Source organism: Linepithema humile, chromosome 1 (genome assembly GCF_040581485.1).
Source record: "Linepithema humile isolate Giens D197 chromosome 1, Lhum_UNIL_v1.0, whole genome shotgun sequence".
NCBI classification, from domain to species: Eukaryota; Metazoa; Arthropoda; class Insecta; order Hymenoptera; family Formicidae; genus Linepithema; species Linepithema humile.
This window is the reverse complement of record NC_090128.1, coordinates 15,280,827-15,299,401: the sequence shown is the minus strand read 5'-3', so window position 1 is coordinate 15,299,401 and position 18,575 is coordinate 15,280,827. Positions and strand designations below refer to the sequence as shown.

The 18,575-nt window shown below is 29.3% G+C and overlaps 2 protein-coding genes and 1 pseudogene across 2 annotated transcripts; 1 reads left to right on the top strand and 2 right to left on the bottom strand.

The window, feature by feature from the left end:
• Positions 1-77: 77 nt before the first annotated feature.
• Positions 78-7,735, bottom strand: LOC105674947 (uncharacterized; annotated as a pseudogene).
• An 89-nt stretch (positions 7,736-7,824) lies between these two features.
• LOC105674946 (uncharacterized) lies at positions 7,825-14,409 on the top strand. The gene is made up of 9 exons (XM_012371639.2): positions 7,825-7,997; positions 8,070-8,304; positions 10,188-10,268; positions 10,401-10,532; positions 10,941-11,180; positions 11,278-11,331; positions 12,082-12,224; positions 12,309-12,486; positions 12,640-14,409. Exons 1-9 carry the CDS (start codon positions 7,959-7,961, stop codon positions 12,819-12,821), a joined length of 1,284 nt encoding a protein of 427 aa, XP_012227062.2. The 5' UTR covers positions 7,825-7,958; the 3' UTR covers positions 12,822-14,409.
• On the bottom strand, positions 13,193-17,121 carry LOC136997438 (general transcription factor II-I repeat domain-containing protein 2-like). The gene is made up of 3 exons (XM_067348185.1): positions 16,893-17,121; positions 16,575-16,811; positions 13,193-13,299 (listed from the first exon to the last, which is right to left on the bottom strand). Exons 1-3 carry the CDS (start codon positions 17,119-17,121, stop codon positions 13,193-13,195), a joined length of 573 nt encoding a protein of 190 aa, XP_067204286.1.
• Positions 17,122-18,575: the final 1,454 nt, after the last annotated feature.

Here is an 18,575-nt window from a genome sequence, read left to right as displayed (position 1 = left end):
ACGTTTGGTAGTTCCAAAAATTTTTGTAGAACATTTTTTATAGGAATTAGAGCAATTTTTTTATGATGTAAAACCAATTGTTTTTTCAATTTTTTTTTTCTTGGAACTAAAAAAGAATGCATTTTTATTATTGACGGTTTTATTAAACAATTAGTATTAACTAAATATTTCAAAGTATAATATTCACTTTTAAATTTTTTAAGCTACTTTTTATAACATTTAAGTCATTACTTATGTTATTTGTATTTCCATATTTTTTTTTTAACATTTTAAAACTTTCAGATAAATAAGTATAAAAAATTTGATTAGTAATTTCATGGACATTCTTCCTATTTAAATTTTCGAAGAAATATAATTTTGTTATTAAAGATAATGATAGATTTAATATTTTAGATTTGAAATTTTCAAGAAAAGCATTAGAATTTTCGTTAACATTTAATATAGGTTCTAAACTTGTAGTATGGTCAACCAAGTTCATATCCTGAGAACTTGTTATTTTAATTACCGATTCGTTTAATGGTATGGTTTCTTTATTATTCGTTTTATATTTTTTATTTGATTCAGTATCATGAGCTATAGATATGTGTCAAAATAGTGAATAAACAGTACTGTATGACTGCGTACAATTAAAAAAATTACATTGAACTTCTGAATATAATTGTTCAATATGCTTAAGTTTAATGTGGCATTTGAGATACTTAAATTGTAAAAATCTCGCATTACAAAACATGCAATTATACATTTTGGATATAAAACTTTATAAATTATATTAATGAAATATGTAGTTAGCTTAATATATAAAATTTTTGTAGATAAGTTTAAAAAAAAACTTTTTTAGAAATAGTATTAATGAGTATTCAACTTACAAACTATTACATATAAATTAATAAAACAAATAAAATTATATTATAAACTGTATCATCTATATAAAATATAGTTGCATAAACAAAAAACAAAATCATTCGTTTCAATTTTAAAATCAAAAAAAGACTGCAAGAACTGCAACTTACTTCAATTCATTGTAACTTCGTCGTTTTCACTTGTATTTGTTGTGAGCTTCTTTAACAAATATTCTGTATTTAAAAATAATATGTCCCACTGTGTGTTGAACTTGTATAATCCTTTTTGTATAATCATCCATAAATGTTTACTAGCATCTGGATAGTTAATTTTTAAAACATGGAAAGCTTTGAAACAAATATCTAAAGCCTCTAATGTTGATTCCGTCGAATACAAAACTTTATCAATCGTGACATATGAGCCGGACACGTTTTCAATTGATCCCACAATTATTATATAAGGTTGTACAGATGTTTGTGTTTCTTTTGCTTTATCGCTAGCTTCTTGACGAATCTTCGTAATATCAGCAGAAGTCTGGAACAAAATATTCAAATTTTGTTTTTTACTAGAACATATATAAATATCGAAATAAAAGCTTTAGATATCACATACTAACAGGTACACATTTTATCATGCTATCTCTTGACAAAGCAATGGAGGCTTTAGTGTACTGTTTTTTTGTCAAAGAACCTTTTTGTTTAATCTTTTGCTTCGGAGGTATCATGTACGAAAGAAGTTGTATTGTTATCACCAATTTGGAATCTACAAAAAATAAAAAATTGTTACATTTTAACCAAGTATTAATTACCAAGTAACTAATAATCATGACCAAATAGTGATTTACATTGTATACAGTGCAATATAATATAAATATAATATAAATATATATATATTATAAATATATGAATTACTTCACCTTCAGATATATCTAATTTTAATTTTTCTATTAAATCTATGAAATCATCATTTTTTCTCATAAATTGTGTACGTTGTTTGATTATATTAAAAAACTCATTCCATTTCTCAGAAGTTAAACAGAAATTTGTTAACTGCATTTGGTCAAAATCATGTTTGATAAGTTTATATCCATATGGATGTTTCAAAAGCGGTCATTCCTCAAATATGTTACTCAGTATTTTATCAGAAGATTTTATTAATACTTGTAATCGATATTTAGAGGTCAAACTCCATTTTTCCAAAACTATTTCCCAAGGCGCTTGATTAATTTTTAACCAATCCAAAGCTTTTTTAATATCTTCATCGTTTACTAGAAACATAATTATTCAATAATAAGTGAGATATGGACCGATATGTGAACAATTAATTAATCGCAGAAGGCCTTTATCAGTCAAAGTCGATCTTAATTCCAAATATTTTTTGTGTAGTTTTTTCTAACACAAAAAATATTATTAGGTACCAACATCTGCTTTGACATTTGATAAAGAGCTTCTTCGATAATTGTTTAATATTTACTCGCAAAGATGTTTTACTGAAAAACCTACCATCATCATCAGACAAATTATCGGAATAATCTACTTCATGTTCCTGTATCAATTTGTCTTTTAATTTTAATAAGGCATATTTTCTATTGCGCCAACATGACAGCAGTTTGCCTTTCGCAGCTATTGACTTTTTATTTGGAGTATTGATTTTTCTTTTTCCTTCTATGAAATAGGTACCTTCAGCTTCAGAAGGAAATGTCCTAACAATTAGTTGTGCAATGCCTTTGGCTATTTCATTTGTCATACTGCAAAAATTATTCCGACTTGTTACATAATTATTAACATGTAAAATTATTAAAATAACAATAAATTTTGCAATAAAAATAATTATAATAGTAACATTAAAAACATACATAATATTATGGTCTTCCATATAAGTGACAATTATGTTGCACAACTTATTTCTCATTGATCCATTCAATTCTGTAGTTTTACTACATAAAATTATTCTACCTGTTTTTGATCTTTGTAATAAATCATCAATGCTAGGCATTGTTTCTATTACAAACATATCTTCAGGAATAGAAGCATTTTGTTTGCATATTTTTCTTTCGTTATTATTTTTACAAATACTTGACCCTTGCATTTTTTGAAATTTTTCATTATAAATATTAGTAAAATATTGGCTGCTTTCCGTGCTCTAAAAAATATACAAATGTCAAATCAAATTATTTTTTTAATATTTTGCACTAAGAAAATGCATTTTATTAGAATTAAATTCGAACAAAACAACAATGAATTAAGCATTTGTTAACGTAACTTACTTTACTTTCTGTATCTGAGCTTGTACTTGGTTTTTTCTTTTCTGAATAATTTTTTTTCAAATATGACATAAAAATTATACGTGGACCCACTTCAGGAATAAGTTCAGCAACTAATTTGTCATCTAAATGTTTTAACAGCTCCATTGTGATTCCATTTTCTTCAATTAAAATAAAATTAAAAAAAAAATTAATATCCAGTACTTTTTAGTAAATGAATAAAATGAGTTTAAAATGTGTATGTGTGTGTTGTGTAAAGAATATTATATAAAATATTTATAATTAAAGGCAACGTTACATGAAACGTCATAATAAAATAAGTAAAAGATAATATACTATAACAAATAATATACAGAAATTATGTGCACAGATTGACATAATAGACTTAATAAACCCTTATAGAGATTTAGTATTATAATACTGGCCAATTAATCACTTTTTTTTAGTATTAAAAGTTTTTCCCTCTCCACTTACGCACATAGAGACGTTCTGTCTATCCGTGTGATAAACTCGGATAGACAGAGCGTCTCTGTATGCGTAGATAGAGGAGGAAAAACGCTGATGTACCCGGGTTGGAAATCTCACCACGGGTAGAAATTAAAAAAATTGTGTATTGTGTCATAATAATTTTTTTGGGAGATGATAATGTTTAAAAACACTTATTAATTACTTACTTTCAAAAACATCAGCATAAATGTTTAGACTCAATTGTTGCAAGATATCCTTAATCTGCATGTTTTTATAAGATGTTTAATCTCTTGAGAGTAAAATATATAAAAAAGTACGTCTTGAAAAAAGATACGTCAGAAGCTGTAAAAAAAATAATAATATAAATAATAATATAAATAATAATGCACGATTTAATCATACACGATAAAAAAACAGATTGGTGATGCACGTATCATATATGCCTTATTATGACTAAAATTACTTGTACATACGATTTTAGATCTTGTATGACTTTAAAATCTTAACCTAGATTAGGTTCCAAAATGTCCTTCCCGAGGAAAATTTTACTAGAAATATATAGTACACATAATGTATACTATATTATATCGAATAAAATTTTCCTCGGAGAGGACGTTTTGGAATGTAACTCTAGTTAACTTCTTTAATTAGAACAGCACAATAATGAGCATAATAATCACTTTATTCACATTTTACATGTGTTAAACTCGATTTTCAATCGTATATGTATATACGTCGCTGACGTCTTTATATACATACATAAATACATTTTTATAAATATTATATTTATATGCAAATACCATGAAGTAAGAATAATCTAACCTAACTGCATAGATGAAAAGTGGCAATGAAAAATGTTCCGATTCGCCGAATGGAATAACTTGCAACATTTTGTTGATCATGCAACATCTTGAAATTGTGAATAAAATAATGAAATTGTAAATCTAGTTAGGTCTCTTTACTCTTACTTCATGGCAAATACTATATGAATACTGTGAATGCATACTTACTGTATTTGAAAAGGCTTCTGAATGATAAAGGCTTCTTAATTATTATCTTCAAGCACAAATTTTTCTACGTCGCACTGCCGCTTAGACTTAACATGTACGAACAATAACGTGTCCGGCGGCACTTGCGGCATGGACGATTGCGGCAGAAACAAAAGAAAGTAGTATCACGCGCGCGTAAAGAAACAGAAGTTATGCGCGCGCAAATTTCAGTTTCCAATAAACTAACGTATGTCGTAGGCCGGTATATTTATAGTCCGATTTTATATTCAAGATCATATTAAGTACGGTCTCAAAACGTATTGTACAGTTATTTCATTGGTTGGGTGGAGTCTTGAGAATGCCCACGACGAAATTTAAGATCTTGAATATACGATTGAACTACACTGAAAAAAAAATTTTCTTAATTTTAGTAAATATATTTTTCCAAATAAAATATTCTTTCTCTTGTTATTGAATATATTAATTTTATTCCAGCATATGTTTCCCCAAATGTAATAAATTGTACTGAGAAAATATTTTTTTTTATAAGTGCATTATTCATTATTTTTAAAAGTTTGGAAACATAAATTTAAACAAATATTTATTAAAACACTGTTTTTAAAATTAAAAAATTCGGATTCAGTATTTAAAAAATTCATTTACTACATTTCAACAACTATTGCACTGTAATATACTAAACCTGAATTTGATTTAAGTAAATTTTTTAACAAAAAATGATTTTATAATTTTAATGCATTATTTACTATAGTCTAATTGAGAAGTTTTATATTATAAACATTATTTATTTAAATTAAGTACATCTAATTTTAGTAAATATATTTACTAAAATTTAGAAAATTTTTTTTTCAGTGTATAATAGGAGTCTTCTAAATTCTGTACCTTTGTAATATTTCCAATCACTCAATCTACGTGATTTTTTAGCAAAATCAGAGGGAAAAAAAGATCTTAAAGAATTAGAAAAATTACCTATTTCATAAACAATATCGCAAGGCAATTTGTATTTGCTAGCCTTAACACAGTACAGCCTAGAAAGAATTCGTTTCATAATACCTAGGTATAAAAGATGAAATGATTCCAAAGGAAATTGTGTTAAAGATTTCAGTTGAAGTCTCGTGATCAAAGAACTTATTCCTTTATGATATTCCTTCTGAGTTTGTTTACAAAAAGATTCATCGGTCCGTAAAAGTGCCTCTTCATGAGGAGGATACGTCATTCGATTGCCAAACCATACACCTTTGATAGTACACCTACAAAACAAAATATTTAATATTATACAAAGTATTTAAAATATTATTATAACCATACATACATTAATTTTAAAATAATCTTTAATTAACAATTGAGAAAACGATAACAATGCCAAAAAATTAATTAAAAATATTTTGATATATTGTTTATTATTTTAACTTCTTTATTGTTTTCTCATATCTGCACTTTATATGTATTTGTAAAATAATAATTTGGAAAAGCAAAATAAACATGATAATATAAATATAAATTATTCTTTTAATGTTAATTTTTCTTATATAAATTTATTTGAACTTTTCTGATTTTATGCGAAATGAGTTTTATTTGTATGTTGAGTAATAAGAAAAATGCTACATAAGTTCTGAATTCAAAGAAATAATAAAGATATTTAAACAAGTATAATAAGAATATAAAAATAACATTTATTAAAAATAAACTATTCTATATTCATTTTTCAAGAGAAAAAATATACATTTAATAACACTCATCTTTCACAAGAAAATTTATTGCCATGTTGGTTGACACATTTCAACCACGCTCTAGCAGGAGCATCAGCAATAATGTTTCTAATTTTTAATTTGTAATATTTATCTTTAATAGAGAAACCATTCATTAGTTCTAAACTTTCATTGATGAAGTCTTCTAAATAAGTATCAAGATTTGATGGACATTTTGTTTCTCCGCACCATATGGCTATGATGAAAGCTTCTTACCAGCTTTCTTACCAGCTATACAACCAGCAATTGGCCATAAACATTTCCGTATACTGTGATAGGGTGAGAAACCATCGAAAAACACGTCTATTTCAATTACATTTGACATTGTTTTCAAAATCTCTGTGGACAATACAGTTTTCAGTCCAGAAAGAATACCATTATACCAGAATTGTCCACCATCTTCCAATTCTCTGATTAATAATATAGTATTTCTTGGAGTTTTTAAGAGTGTTTGCGCGCACATATAGGAAGCTTGTGGTTATATTTCTTTAAAATCTTCAAAAGATGGGATAACGCATTAAGTGTAATATTTCTTTTCAGAGCCCATACTCTAAGATCTTTAACTAATTTCAAATCAAAATTAAGAAATTTTTGATTTATTTCTTTCACATTTATTTTGTGCTCATGTAATGTTTCATCACTAGTAGAAGCAGTTACGTTACTAGAGAAAAAGTTCTCTATTTCATATGTGTTTCTGTTTTTATCCCTAGGTAAACACATTTTTAATATATTTGTACTTTTTGTATGAAAAGACTGTGTTTCATCGTCTTTTTGAGTAATAAATTGATCATTGCTTCTGTAATCATGACCTACAAAAAATAAAGTTTATATTAATACATTAATGAACTTACATTAATGTGAATAACAATTATAAACTATAATATTAGAGCAAAAGTTAATAAATATTTATAGATATGTAATTACAATATTTATTGTTGCTTATGAAATCATCATTAAAAGTAATATCTATATCTTGATCTTCATTTTTATTTTGTTGTTCTTCATTACAACGCTTTTTTTTTACATCATAATAAGCACTCCTTTCAGCAATATATTGAAAATATTCTTCCTGTGCTAACATGTGGAGATTCTGATTAGATTTTCTCTTCATCCTCTTCCATTCTGTATTCCATAACCTCTAAAAAATAACAACATTATACATAAAATATTTTCAACAGAAACAGACCTAAATGTTTTAATATAAACATCATATAGCGACTAAAAAATTAACAGTAATATTAATATAGTAATAGTAAAAAAATAAGCATACCTGTTTTGACATTGCAAATATTATGTATCTATCAATTCAAATAACTTATAACTGACTGCAGTCGTTTATCCTCATTAAGATTCAATTGTTCATTCAACTAAGACTCAATTGTGATTGGTCTATTCCCTTAAGCCCGTCAATGCGTAGTCTAATATGGCTACGCCTTAAGACTTATCCAAACGAATAGCGCGAAACGATAGGCGCTTACCCTTACGTCGCTATGGAATGCTATGATGGCTGACAAAGATTGAGCAGGGACGAGATAGCGGAAATCTTATTATTAGTAGAAGAGTGCAATTGTAGTGCAATTTAGTATATTATTCTTCGTATTTTGTTTCTACTATTTTTATTATCCATTTATCATGAGTGAGATAGATATACAAGTAGAAGCGGATAAGCCGGTAAGTTGATAAACAAAAATAATGTGCGAGAGAGAAAGAGGTAATAAAAGGAAATATTGTATTTTATTACAGTATGTTGTACTAGAGTTACATGATGAAGTCGAATCAAATGTTTATGCAGTGCCAGCTTGTACTGCATGGTTAAAAAATATAAAGATGCATGCAAAAGATGGCAAACAAGTTACATTCGCAACTTTGTGCAAATGGCCTCCTGACGAATCAAAACTAAGTGATTATTTAGAAAAAAAGAAGAAACCAACTGATACTTGGATCACATATAAAAATGTTAAAATTTTGAAGTTTTGTAGTAAGTAATTATATTATATATATATAGACACAGATAAACAGAGTACTCGAAAGTGTTAATTGGAAGAGAAAAACGTCGAATGAATAATCGCTACACTTGAATAATTACCGTTTTTATTATTTTTTTTCGGTTTTCTGAAATTTTAAGTATGATCCAATTGAATTTGATAATTTTGCCACGCGCCATTGGAAAGCTTACATTTTTCTGTAAATTTTAAGATTTTTTCAAAAATTTTTAGATCAAATAGAAAATGGGCAGCATGGGTGTAAAGTTGAGAAAGAATGCGCCCCATTGTTTGGGTATTCTATATAAAATATATATATTTTAGCATTATGCATGATTATTATTGTAAATAATCTGTTGGCTTTTTTTTTCTTAACTTTTCTTTCTTATGTAACAATTATACATAAACTAGCTTTTAATACTGAATATATAAAAACTCTTGTTCCTTATACTTTTAATTTCTTAATGTAATTTAATAGAAATATATATGATACTTTCTATTTTATTTCATCCAGCAACTTCAGTAAAGCTTCTTTTCTTAGAAATATTTAGGGCAATATCGTCCAATATGTAATATTAATTTGCAAGACTACTCATATTGATTAATTTTTACTTTTAAATTTGCATACTTTCTTGCTTTTTTGTTTAATTATTATATAGAATCTGTAAGGCGAGCTAAAGAAGAAGCAGAAAAAGCCTTAAATGTCTCAGATCTATCACAGTCAGATAAGGACAGAAAAGTAAAGCGTCAACGATCTGTTATTCAAAGATATAGCCCTTCTTTAACTGAAACATGTAATAGACGCAAAAAAAATATTGCATATGCTGACGATTCGAACAGTGATTTAGAATTAAGAGCACCTGCTGTAAGAAACTTGAAAATAAGTGATTAGTTCTCTCTTTTTTTCTTTTCTATTATACTTTATATATGTCGTAGCCTTTTTGAGATATAGGCTTTTTTGCAGAAAGGCTAATTTTGCAAAAAAAGCTGTAACATATATATACATAATATTTTAATTTATTAGACTTTATCACTTATATGTTACTGTCTATCAATATGAATTTCAAATATATTTTAATTGAAATATTTAATATAATATTTGCATATTTAAGAAATTGCTTTTATAGAAATTATATTACAATGTTATATTTAAAATACTGACTCTTATTTTTCTTTAATATATTTCTTTTCTTTATTAATATGTATCACTTTTTTTTAAATATGCATGGTTATTTTTATCTCTTACATTCAAAAAAAAAGTTTATACATTATCTGTAATTATATAGGTTTTTATATAAATGGGCTTCCTGTATGTTGAGATAAACTGTGACGTTTGGCAGAATTGCAACATTTGTTTTATTTTATGTGCAACTAAAACTCTTTTACATTTAATATAACATCTAATGCCCATTCTAGACTGGAGGATGATCCTACATATGGCTCATCTGAATGCATAGTTTGACAGGTTAAAATTATATTGAAATGATTTCTAATCGTATCAACTGTATCAAATATATTTTCTTTTTTTACAATTAAAAATAGTTATTCGATACGGTTATTCGATACGATTAGAAGTCAACTTCGGTATAATTTTACCTGTTAAACTATGTACTCGGATGAGCCACAAATAGGATCATCTTCCTAGAATGGGCATAAGATGGTATTCATAATCCATTCTTATATTGAAGATTGTTTTAAGATGTTTTAGGTCATTTTATTGATTGAAAGAACTCTTAAGACAATCCAAGCCTACACTTTAGATAATCTTAATAATAAGATTGGACTATAAATATCATTTCTTGTAAAATTCTAATTTTTATTTTCTCTTGTCCATTGTTCTTTATGTCCTCTATGTTTTTACTTATTTTTAACATTTCAGCTAATAATAAGAACAATAACACATTACTTTGTGAAAGTGACGACAATAATGACAATATCAACGACAATTATACAACGCAAGGTAAAGCATTATTATTTGATTGTTAAACATCTCATGTCAGAGTATTTGTCATTCTGACTTCAATGCAACTACTGTCAATATTTGTACTTTTAATAGTTGCATTGTTGATAAATGTTATCATTCCTTTTTCAGTTTTATATGTACCAAACAACAATAATTCAAGGGCAGAAACACCACAGTCACATGAAAATAATTACAAATACAGCAACAATCATATTATGACTAGATGTGACAGTAACATGAATTCTATAAAACAAATACAAAGTATGAGGCACTTATTTGCTTACGAAATATATCAGATCAATACTTATTTTGATTCTATAATGTTAATCATCTTTCAATAATGAATAATATAATAATTTGCATTAATGATAGATTTAATTGTTTTATAACTCTTTTAAGAATTTTATTTACATCTATATTTTTTCATGTGACTATTGTTTGTGTGTGTGCGTGTGTATATGTGTGTGTGCGCGCGTGTGTGTGTGTGTGTGTGTGTAAACAATAGTTACATGAAAAAAATATAGATGTAAATGGAATTCTTAAAAGAATTATAAAACAATTAAATCTATCGATGCAAATTATTATATTATTCATTGATATTATTGAAAAGATGATTAACATTATACATATGAATTAACATTATACATATGAATTTTAAATGTTATCTAGATGTAGTCTCTTTTTCCAAGTCATACAAATTTCAAATATCAGATGCTATACATCCAACTTATTCATTTATTAATGAAAGTGTCAATGATGTCAGATGTATTGGCACTGTAAATCTTAGAAAAAAGACAGAGAGATGTAACATTGATAAAAATTTAGAAATGCATAAGCAAGACAAAATAATGGCTGAGCATGAGAGTAGTGATGATCGAAATTCTTATACAATAATACGACAGACGCAAGGTTATTTTTTAATATTAGAAATACCATTACTAAGTTAATAAATTGCACTTATATATATATAATTTTTAAATAATTATTGTTCATTGTGCTTTTATAGATACATGCAAGTCATATGCAGATACCCATAAGAAATCACCTTTCAAAAATAATGGTGAGTTGTTTTTTCAATAGCAAACACAATTTTTTCTTAATTATTACAATATCTCATTCCTTTTTTTCATAATAAATATACAGGGTGTCAATTAAGTCCCGGGACGGCTGAATATTTTCTCATGTAAGGTATTTTTGAAAAAGGTCAAGGTTATTTCTGAAGTAATTTTCAACGAGGAATTCAGTAGTTTGCAACATGCAACTGCATACTTTTTCTTGAAAGCAACTATGTGTTTTCTTTATACCAATTGATTCGTCTTATTATTTTATGCATAAAAGTATTAAGGTAAGATTCCCAAGAATTGAATGTTTTACAAGATATTTTGTATTTTATGTCAAAATACTGTAATTTACAAGCCTCATAACTCAAAAAGTACTTAATGAAAAATAACTTCATTATAGTGTTTTGAAAAGCTCTTGACACCAGCTATTAGATTTTGGAATCAAAAATAGAGGTTTCTATTTAAAAAACCTAACCTAACCTTGAAATGACCTTGAAGGTCAAGCTCAAGGTCAAATTGAAGGTCATTGTTGAATTCCTCGTTGAAAATTACTTCAGAAATAACCTTGACCTTTTTCAAAAATACCTTACATGAGAAAATATTCAGCCGTCCCGGGACTTAATTGACACCCTGTATATAAATTGTAATAATAATAAATTTTTTTTACAAAATCGCCGGTTTCAACGAAAGGACTATAATGGCTGCTATAAATGATTTGAGAAGTCGTATTGATAAGCTCCATGTTACAGTTATAAAAATTTATGCTGCAACGTGTCATCCTGAAGAAATTGGTGAAAATTCTATCGGAATTCCAAGTCTTCCATTAACTTCCATGGAGGAATTCTACAATTGGAAAGATTTCAATTTGAATGAAGAAAAAAAATTGATAATGGTAAACAAATATTTTTTCTCTTCCTTATTTTAAAAATATTATTTATAGTAGTTGCTTTTATGTATATATTATCATGTTTTACAGATTCGATTATTAGTAGAGCATGGCAGAGAAGATTTAAAAGGTTCGGTGTATTGCATTATGCGCAAGCTGATGACAAACCAAGTCGCAGTAAATTTTAATTTAAAAGGAACAAATAGAGAAGGAGCAAAAATTCAGAAAAAGAAATTTCAAGATACAATATCTTATGGTCTTATCATTGGTAAGATTTATATATTATTAATATTATATAAATATATGGATTAATCTCTATAATCAATCTAAATTTTATAGTTACATCAAGAATATATTGCATTTCCTAACATATTTACGTTAAGAATATATTCAATGATATATGATACTGTTTTGTTTGCAGCTGCTTTAAAGAGGCATTCACAAGAAAGAAAAGATAGAGGTCTCCATTTTGTGTATAATAGAGAAACTACAGACTCCCATGTTGCGAACTGGTTAAAGGATGCAAAAAAGCGTCTTGAAAATGAAGAGCTTAGATTAAGAAAACAACAAAATGAGCAAACGGAAGGCAATGAAAGTGACTAGAATCTAAAACTGCTGTATTTTTGCTTTTATTTTTTCTTTTCATTTATATGCATATGTATGTAATTAATATTTGTTCTTTAATTACATCTTACATATTTGTTCTGTATTTTATGTACGCACGTACATATATTAGAATGACTTAGTATATGTTCTTTCTTTTATTATTTCATATATGTATACATTTCATATGTCATATATTTTTTTGTAATATTGCAATGTTTTAAAAATAAACACTATGCAATTTACATGTTTCCTTTTATTTTTAATATAAAATTCATTCGATTATAAAACAAGAATTCACGTGGATATTACGAGGATATATCTAGAAAATTCGTCGAATTTTTATATGGATTTCCACGTTAAATTGATGATCATAACCACGTGGATTCTAGTACCGTTTGTGAGTGGATCATCCACTCGAACATCCATGTGGAATCCACGATATTCATCCACATAGTAGTAACGTGGATTTCACGTACTGTTTTTGTCGGGTAATAGTATATAATAAGTAATATAATAATTATACGTTTGGAGTTGAACGACGGTTATCTCTTTTTGCAACATTTAAGAATTAATATTTATAATAATTTTAAACATATTTCTGATTTGTTACCGATGAATTTAACTTGCGAATTTTTCACTAGTCAGGAAAGACGTGTGTCAAGATTGTTGTACCAAAAAATTGGGGATTAGGATCGAAAAATCGATTGGCTTATTGCACTACGGAACAAGGAAAAGAAATCTAGAATAAAATCGATTAACTATTCTTTTCACAAGAATGTAACAGACGATCGTATCGGTGAATTATGGTCTTTGGAGAAATCAGATAACGATAACAACGAGAATATTACCATTAACATCACACCTGATAAATTTGATTTCACGAATAATTTCGAAATAATACGCGAAAATTGGTTTCTGAACATCTCTAATTTTACGATTCCTAATGAAGTATCTCTTCTATTACAATTGAGTGATAGATTCAATTTACCTGTCACTAACGAAAAACAGTTTAGTTTAATATGGCGTGGCTCCGAGGGGTCTTCTCTCTTACGACCATTTGGTTGGAAGGGAGTGATAAAGGAAGCGGGAGATTCAAAAGGAGAAGTTAGACATTCTAAGGAAAATCTCGAATGCATGTAAGGTTTTGATAGTTGGGTTCTTTAGTAGAGTAGTTGTTGAAAAAGGGGGGTTGATTCCAGCTTTTAATAATTCCAAGTGAAAGGCAGCTCTAGCAGGATTATAAAGTGGGCACTTCCACAAAACATGCTCAATATTTTCAGACTGATAGCTACATTGACATCTCGGAGAGTCGACAATATTACATCTGGCTAGAGAAGCATTTAAGTTATAATGGTTACTTCTTATGCGAGATATGGAAAAGATTAATTTACGATCTGAAGATTGAAAGGAGTGGAACCAGGGTTTTTTGGCTCTGCTAAAATAATGTTTAAAGTAATGACAACCTTTTATATTTTTCCAACGATCAATAAAAGAGAAGAATCTTGAGTATGCTTTTTCTTTGAAGTGGTAGTAAAAATCAGAATAAGGAATGGGCGCATTTAAGTTGTTGCCGTATCTTATGGCTAAATTTGCAAGGCGATCAGCCATTTCGTTGCCTGCTATCCCTATATGAGCGGGGATCCAGATAAGCTTAATATTCAGTGTGCGGAGTAAAGTTTATTTTTAAGACGGATGACAAACTCATTTTTACAGTGTAGTGGTGAACAATTAGCAACAGAGCGGACAATGCTTTGCGAGTCAGTAAAAATGACAGAACTCTTGAAGTGGTTGGAAATAATAAGATCGATTGCAATGTCAATTGCCATACTTTCGGCAGTGAATATGGAGGCATAAGATGTTATTCTATAAAAAGGTGAATGTTCTAGGGAGGGGGCATACATAGCCAGCCCTACATAAAGGCCGTCGGATTTTTTGGATCCATCGGTATAGAAGACGTTTTTCCTTCTGATTATATTGTCGTAAATCATTTTAAAGATCTGATTAGAATCAGAGTTTTCATCGAAGTTAGATCTATCAGTGATCCTGATGTTAGGTGTCCAAAGTAAAGCGTTAAAAGATATTGAGTGAGCAGGAGCCATGGGTTCAGATTTGATACGATTTTTAAAAGTACGACAGTAATAAAAAGCCTTGAGTAGAAGAAAAGAGTTAGAAATGTTGTGTCTGGTGTGAGTAGAAGTTATGTTAGAAAGATCTTCCAATTTTGTGATTAACGGATGTTTGTTCAGCGAGAAGACCCTTATGAGGTATCTCCGAGTAAGAAGCAAGAATCTAGTAGATAAAGATAGTACACATGCCTCAGCAAGAAGGATATTAATAGGAGTAGTTTTCCTAAATCCAAGTGCAAGTCTTAGAGTCTGAAATTGAATGCGCTCAAGTTTTTGAAACAGATTATAAGGGACACCGGAAAAGACAAAGTTTTCATATTCTAAAGAGGCACGTATAACCATTTTGTAAATATTTAACAAAGCAGAGGGGTGAGCTCCCCACCATACACCTCTAAGCATTTTGAGTATGTTTAGCACAGGGCTGACGAAATGTGGCTCGCGAGCCGACCCCTACTTCGGACGCTTCTCCCTCCAACGCGTCAGCCGGCAGAACCGACCGACGTCTGTCAGGACCGTAGATAGCCCATCGTGCGAGATTGCGGGGCCATCGTGAATTTTTGGAAATTTCGATGTTTAACGACGTAGTGAATGTATCGTGAATAAAATGAGGAATGAAAATATTAATGTGACAAATGGATGCGCTTAGTATTGCTAATAAGTTCTTCAATGTCAATATTAATTTGCGTTGAAGCGAGACGAAGTTGATGTTCTAACACTTCATTGGACGGCGAACAACGTTGAGCAGATTTGATGTGCTTCATAATAGAAAACGTGCTTTCACAGATGTAAGTTGATGCGAATAATGATTTTATATAAAGTGCAAAGTCAATGAGTTTCGGATACCGATTTTGTGGCATAACTTCAAAAATTTTTGAGTCTGTCTCCGTTCTCGATAGCATAAATGGATCGTTTTGTAGATTGCACACTTCTTCTTGAAGATCACTTTTAACGCACTGAACATTTATTTTCATTGGGTTATTGTAAAAAATTAAATCTGTTTCTATAGATTTAAAATCTTGAAAACGACGGTCGAATTGATCGGAAACTTCAGAAATAACGGAAGTAAATCTTGAGAATTTTATTTCCTTGAACTCTTTTTTCAGTTCAGAGCAACTTGGAAAATGGCAAACATTTTCGTTGTTTAATTGGCATTTAAATAATGTAAGTTTGCTTCGGAATCCATTAATATTTGCCAGCATATCTGAAATAGTGCGACCTTTCCCTTGCAAATTTAAATTTAAATTATTCAAGTGATTTGTAAAGTCCGTTAGAAATGCCAATTCTGATAAAAAAGATGGATCCTGTAGTTTTTTTACGAATTTGGTAGTATCCGATTTGATTTCTTTACTCAAAAACTCGGCAAGTTCTTTTCTGAGTGCAAAAAAACGAACTAAACATTTTCCTGCACTTAACCAACGAATTTCAGAATGAAGAAGTAAATCTCCGTATTCAGCATCCACTTCTTCTAAAAATGTTTTCCACTTTCGATGAGACAGCGACCGATTTCCTCCGCGAATAAGGTTCGTAATTTTTGTTACAATTTTCATTGCGGACAGCATTCTAACACTTTTCCCGCATAATGCTTCCTGATGAATAACGCAATGAAAAGTTAAACAATTTATACCGTTTTTTCTTAAGTGACCAACAAATCCATTTTCGCTACCAATCATAGCCGGTGCTCCATCGGTAGCAATAGCAGAACATTTCTTGAAACCATCAATTTCGTCGATACACTTTTTTACAGCTTTAAAAATATCCTGGCCTGTTGTTGTTCCATGCAACGGAATTACAGCGAGTAGTTCTTCATATTCCGAAAAGTCGTCCATTATTATACGAATAAAAATAAGTAATTGACTTATATCTGTTCAGTCAGTACTCTCATCCATACACAAAGAATAATACCGACAGTGAACAACTAAATTCTTCATTTTCTCTTTTATACTATCGCCCATGTCAGTAATTCGACTTTTCACAGTTTGTTTTGACAAGGCAACTGTTGCGAAATCTTCAGCAGCATTGTTATGGTCGAATGCTTTTGCCATTTCTATTGCACATTCTTTAACAAGTGTGTCATCGCTGAAGCATTTTTGGGCTTTTGCTAATTTCAAGCACACCGCATATGATGCAGTTAAACTCTTTTTATTAAGAGATGCTGGCACAGACACTTGCATCTCTTTTTTGAATTTGTCTACAACGGCGCGTCGCTTGTCATCAGAGTAATTTCCATATGTTTTTTCATGAAGTGAAGAGAAGTGTCGAACAAGATTTGAACTTTTATTATTACTCAAACAATTTTCACATAATACGCATTGCGGCTTCTCGTCCGAATTCTGAATAAAGAAATACTTTATTTCCCACTTCTTATTGAAAGCGCGGTTCTCGGTGCTCTTTCTTTTAGACATTTTGACACTTTTATTAAAATAAAGTTATCTGTTTTTTATAGAGTCAGAACTAGCTGAATACGGAGATTTACTTCTTCATTCTGAAATTCGTTGGTTAAGTGCTGGAAAATGTTTAGTTCGTTTTTTTGCACTCAGAAAAGAACTTGCCGAGTTTTTGAGTAAAGAAATCAAATCGGATACTACCAAATTCGTAAAAAAACTACAGGATCCATCTTTTTTATCAGAATTGGCATTTCTAACGGATTTTACAAATCACTTGAATAATTTAAATTTAAATTTGCAAGGAAAAGGTCGCACTATTTCAGATATGCTGGCAAATATTAATGGATTCCGAAGCAAACTTACATTATTTAAATGCCAATTAAACAACGAAAATGTTTGCCATTTTCCAAGTTGCTCTGAACTGAAAAAAGAGTTCAAGGAAATAAAATTCTCAAAATTTACTTCCGTTATTTCTGAAGTTTCCGATCAATTCGACCGTCGTTTTCAAGATTTTAAATCTATAGAAACAGATTTAATTTTTTACAATAACCCAATGAAAATAAATGTTCAGTGCGTTAAAAGTAATCTTCAAAAAGAAGTGTGCAATCTACAAAACGATCCATTTATGCTATCGAGAACGGAGACAGACTCAAAAATTTTTGAAGTTATGCCACAAGATCGGTATCCGAAACTCATTGACTTTGCACTTTATATAAAATCATTATTCGCATCAACTTACATCTGTGAAAGCACGTTTTCTATTATGAAGCACATCAAATCTGCTCAACGTTGTTCGCTGTCCAATGAAGTGTTAGAACATCAACTTCGTCTCGCTTCAACGCAAATTAATATTGACATTGAAGAACTTATTAGCAATACTAAGCGCATCCATTTGTCACATTAGAATTTTTATTCCTCATTTTATTCACGATACATTCACTACGTCGTTAAACATCGAAATTTCCAAAAATTCACGATGGCCCCGCAATCTCGCACGATGGGCTATCTACGGTCCTGACAGACGTCGGTCGGTTCTGCCGGCTGACGCGTTGGAGGGAGAAGCGTCCGAAGTAGGGGTCGGCTCGCGAGCCACATTTCGTCAGCCCTGGTTTAGCAATTTAATGCCTTTGGAATGAAGATAGTTAACGTGTAAATGTCCCGTAAATCTGTAAACCTTTCAAAAAAACCTGTCGTATAGGTATATTAAAATTTTCCAAAAAAGCTATCCTATATACTTCTTA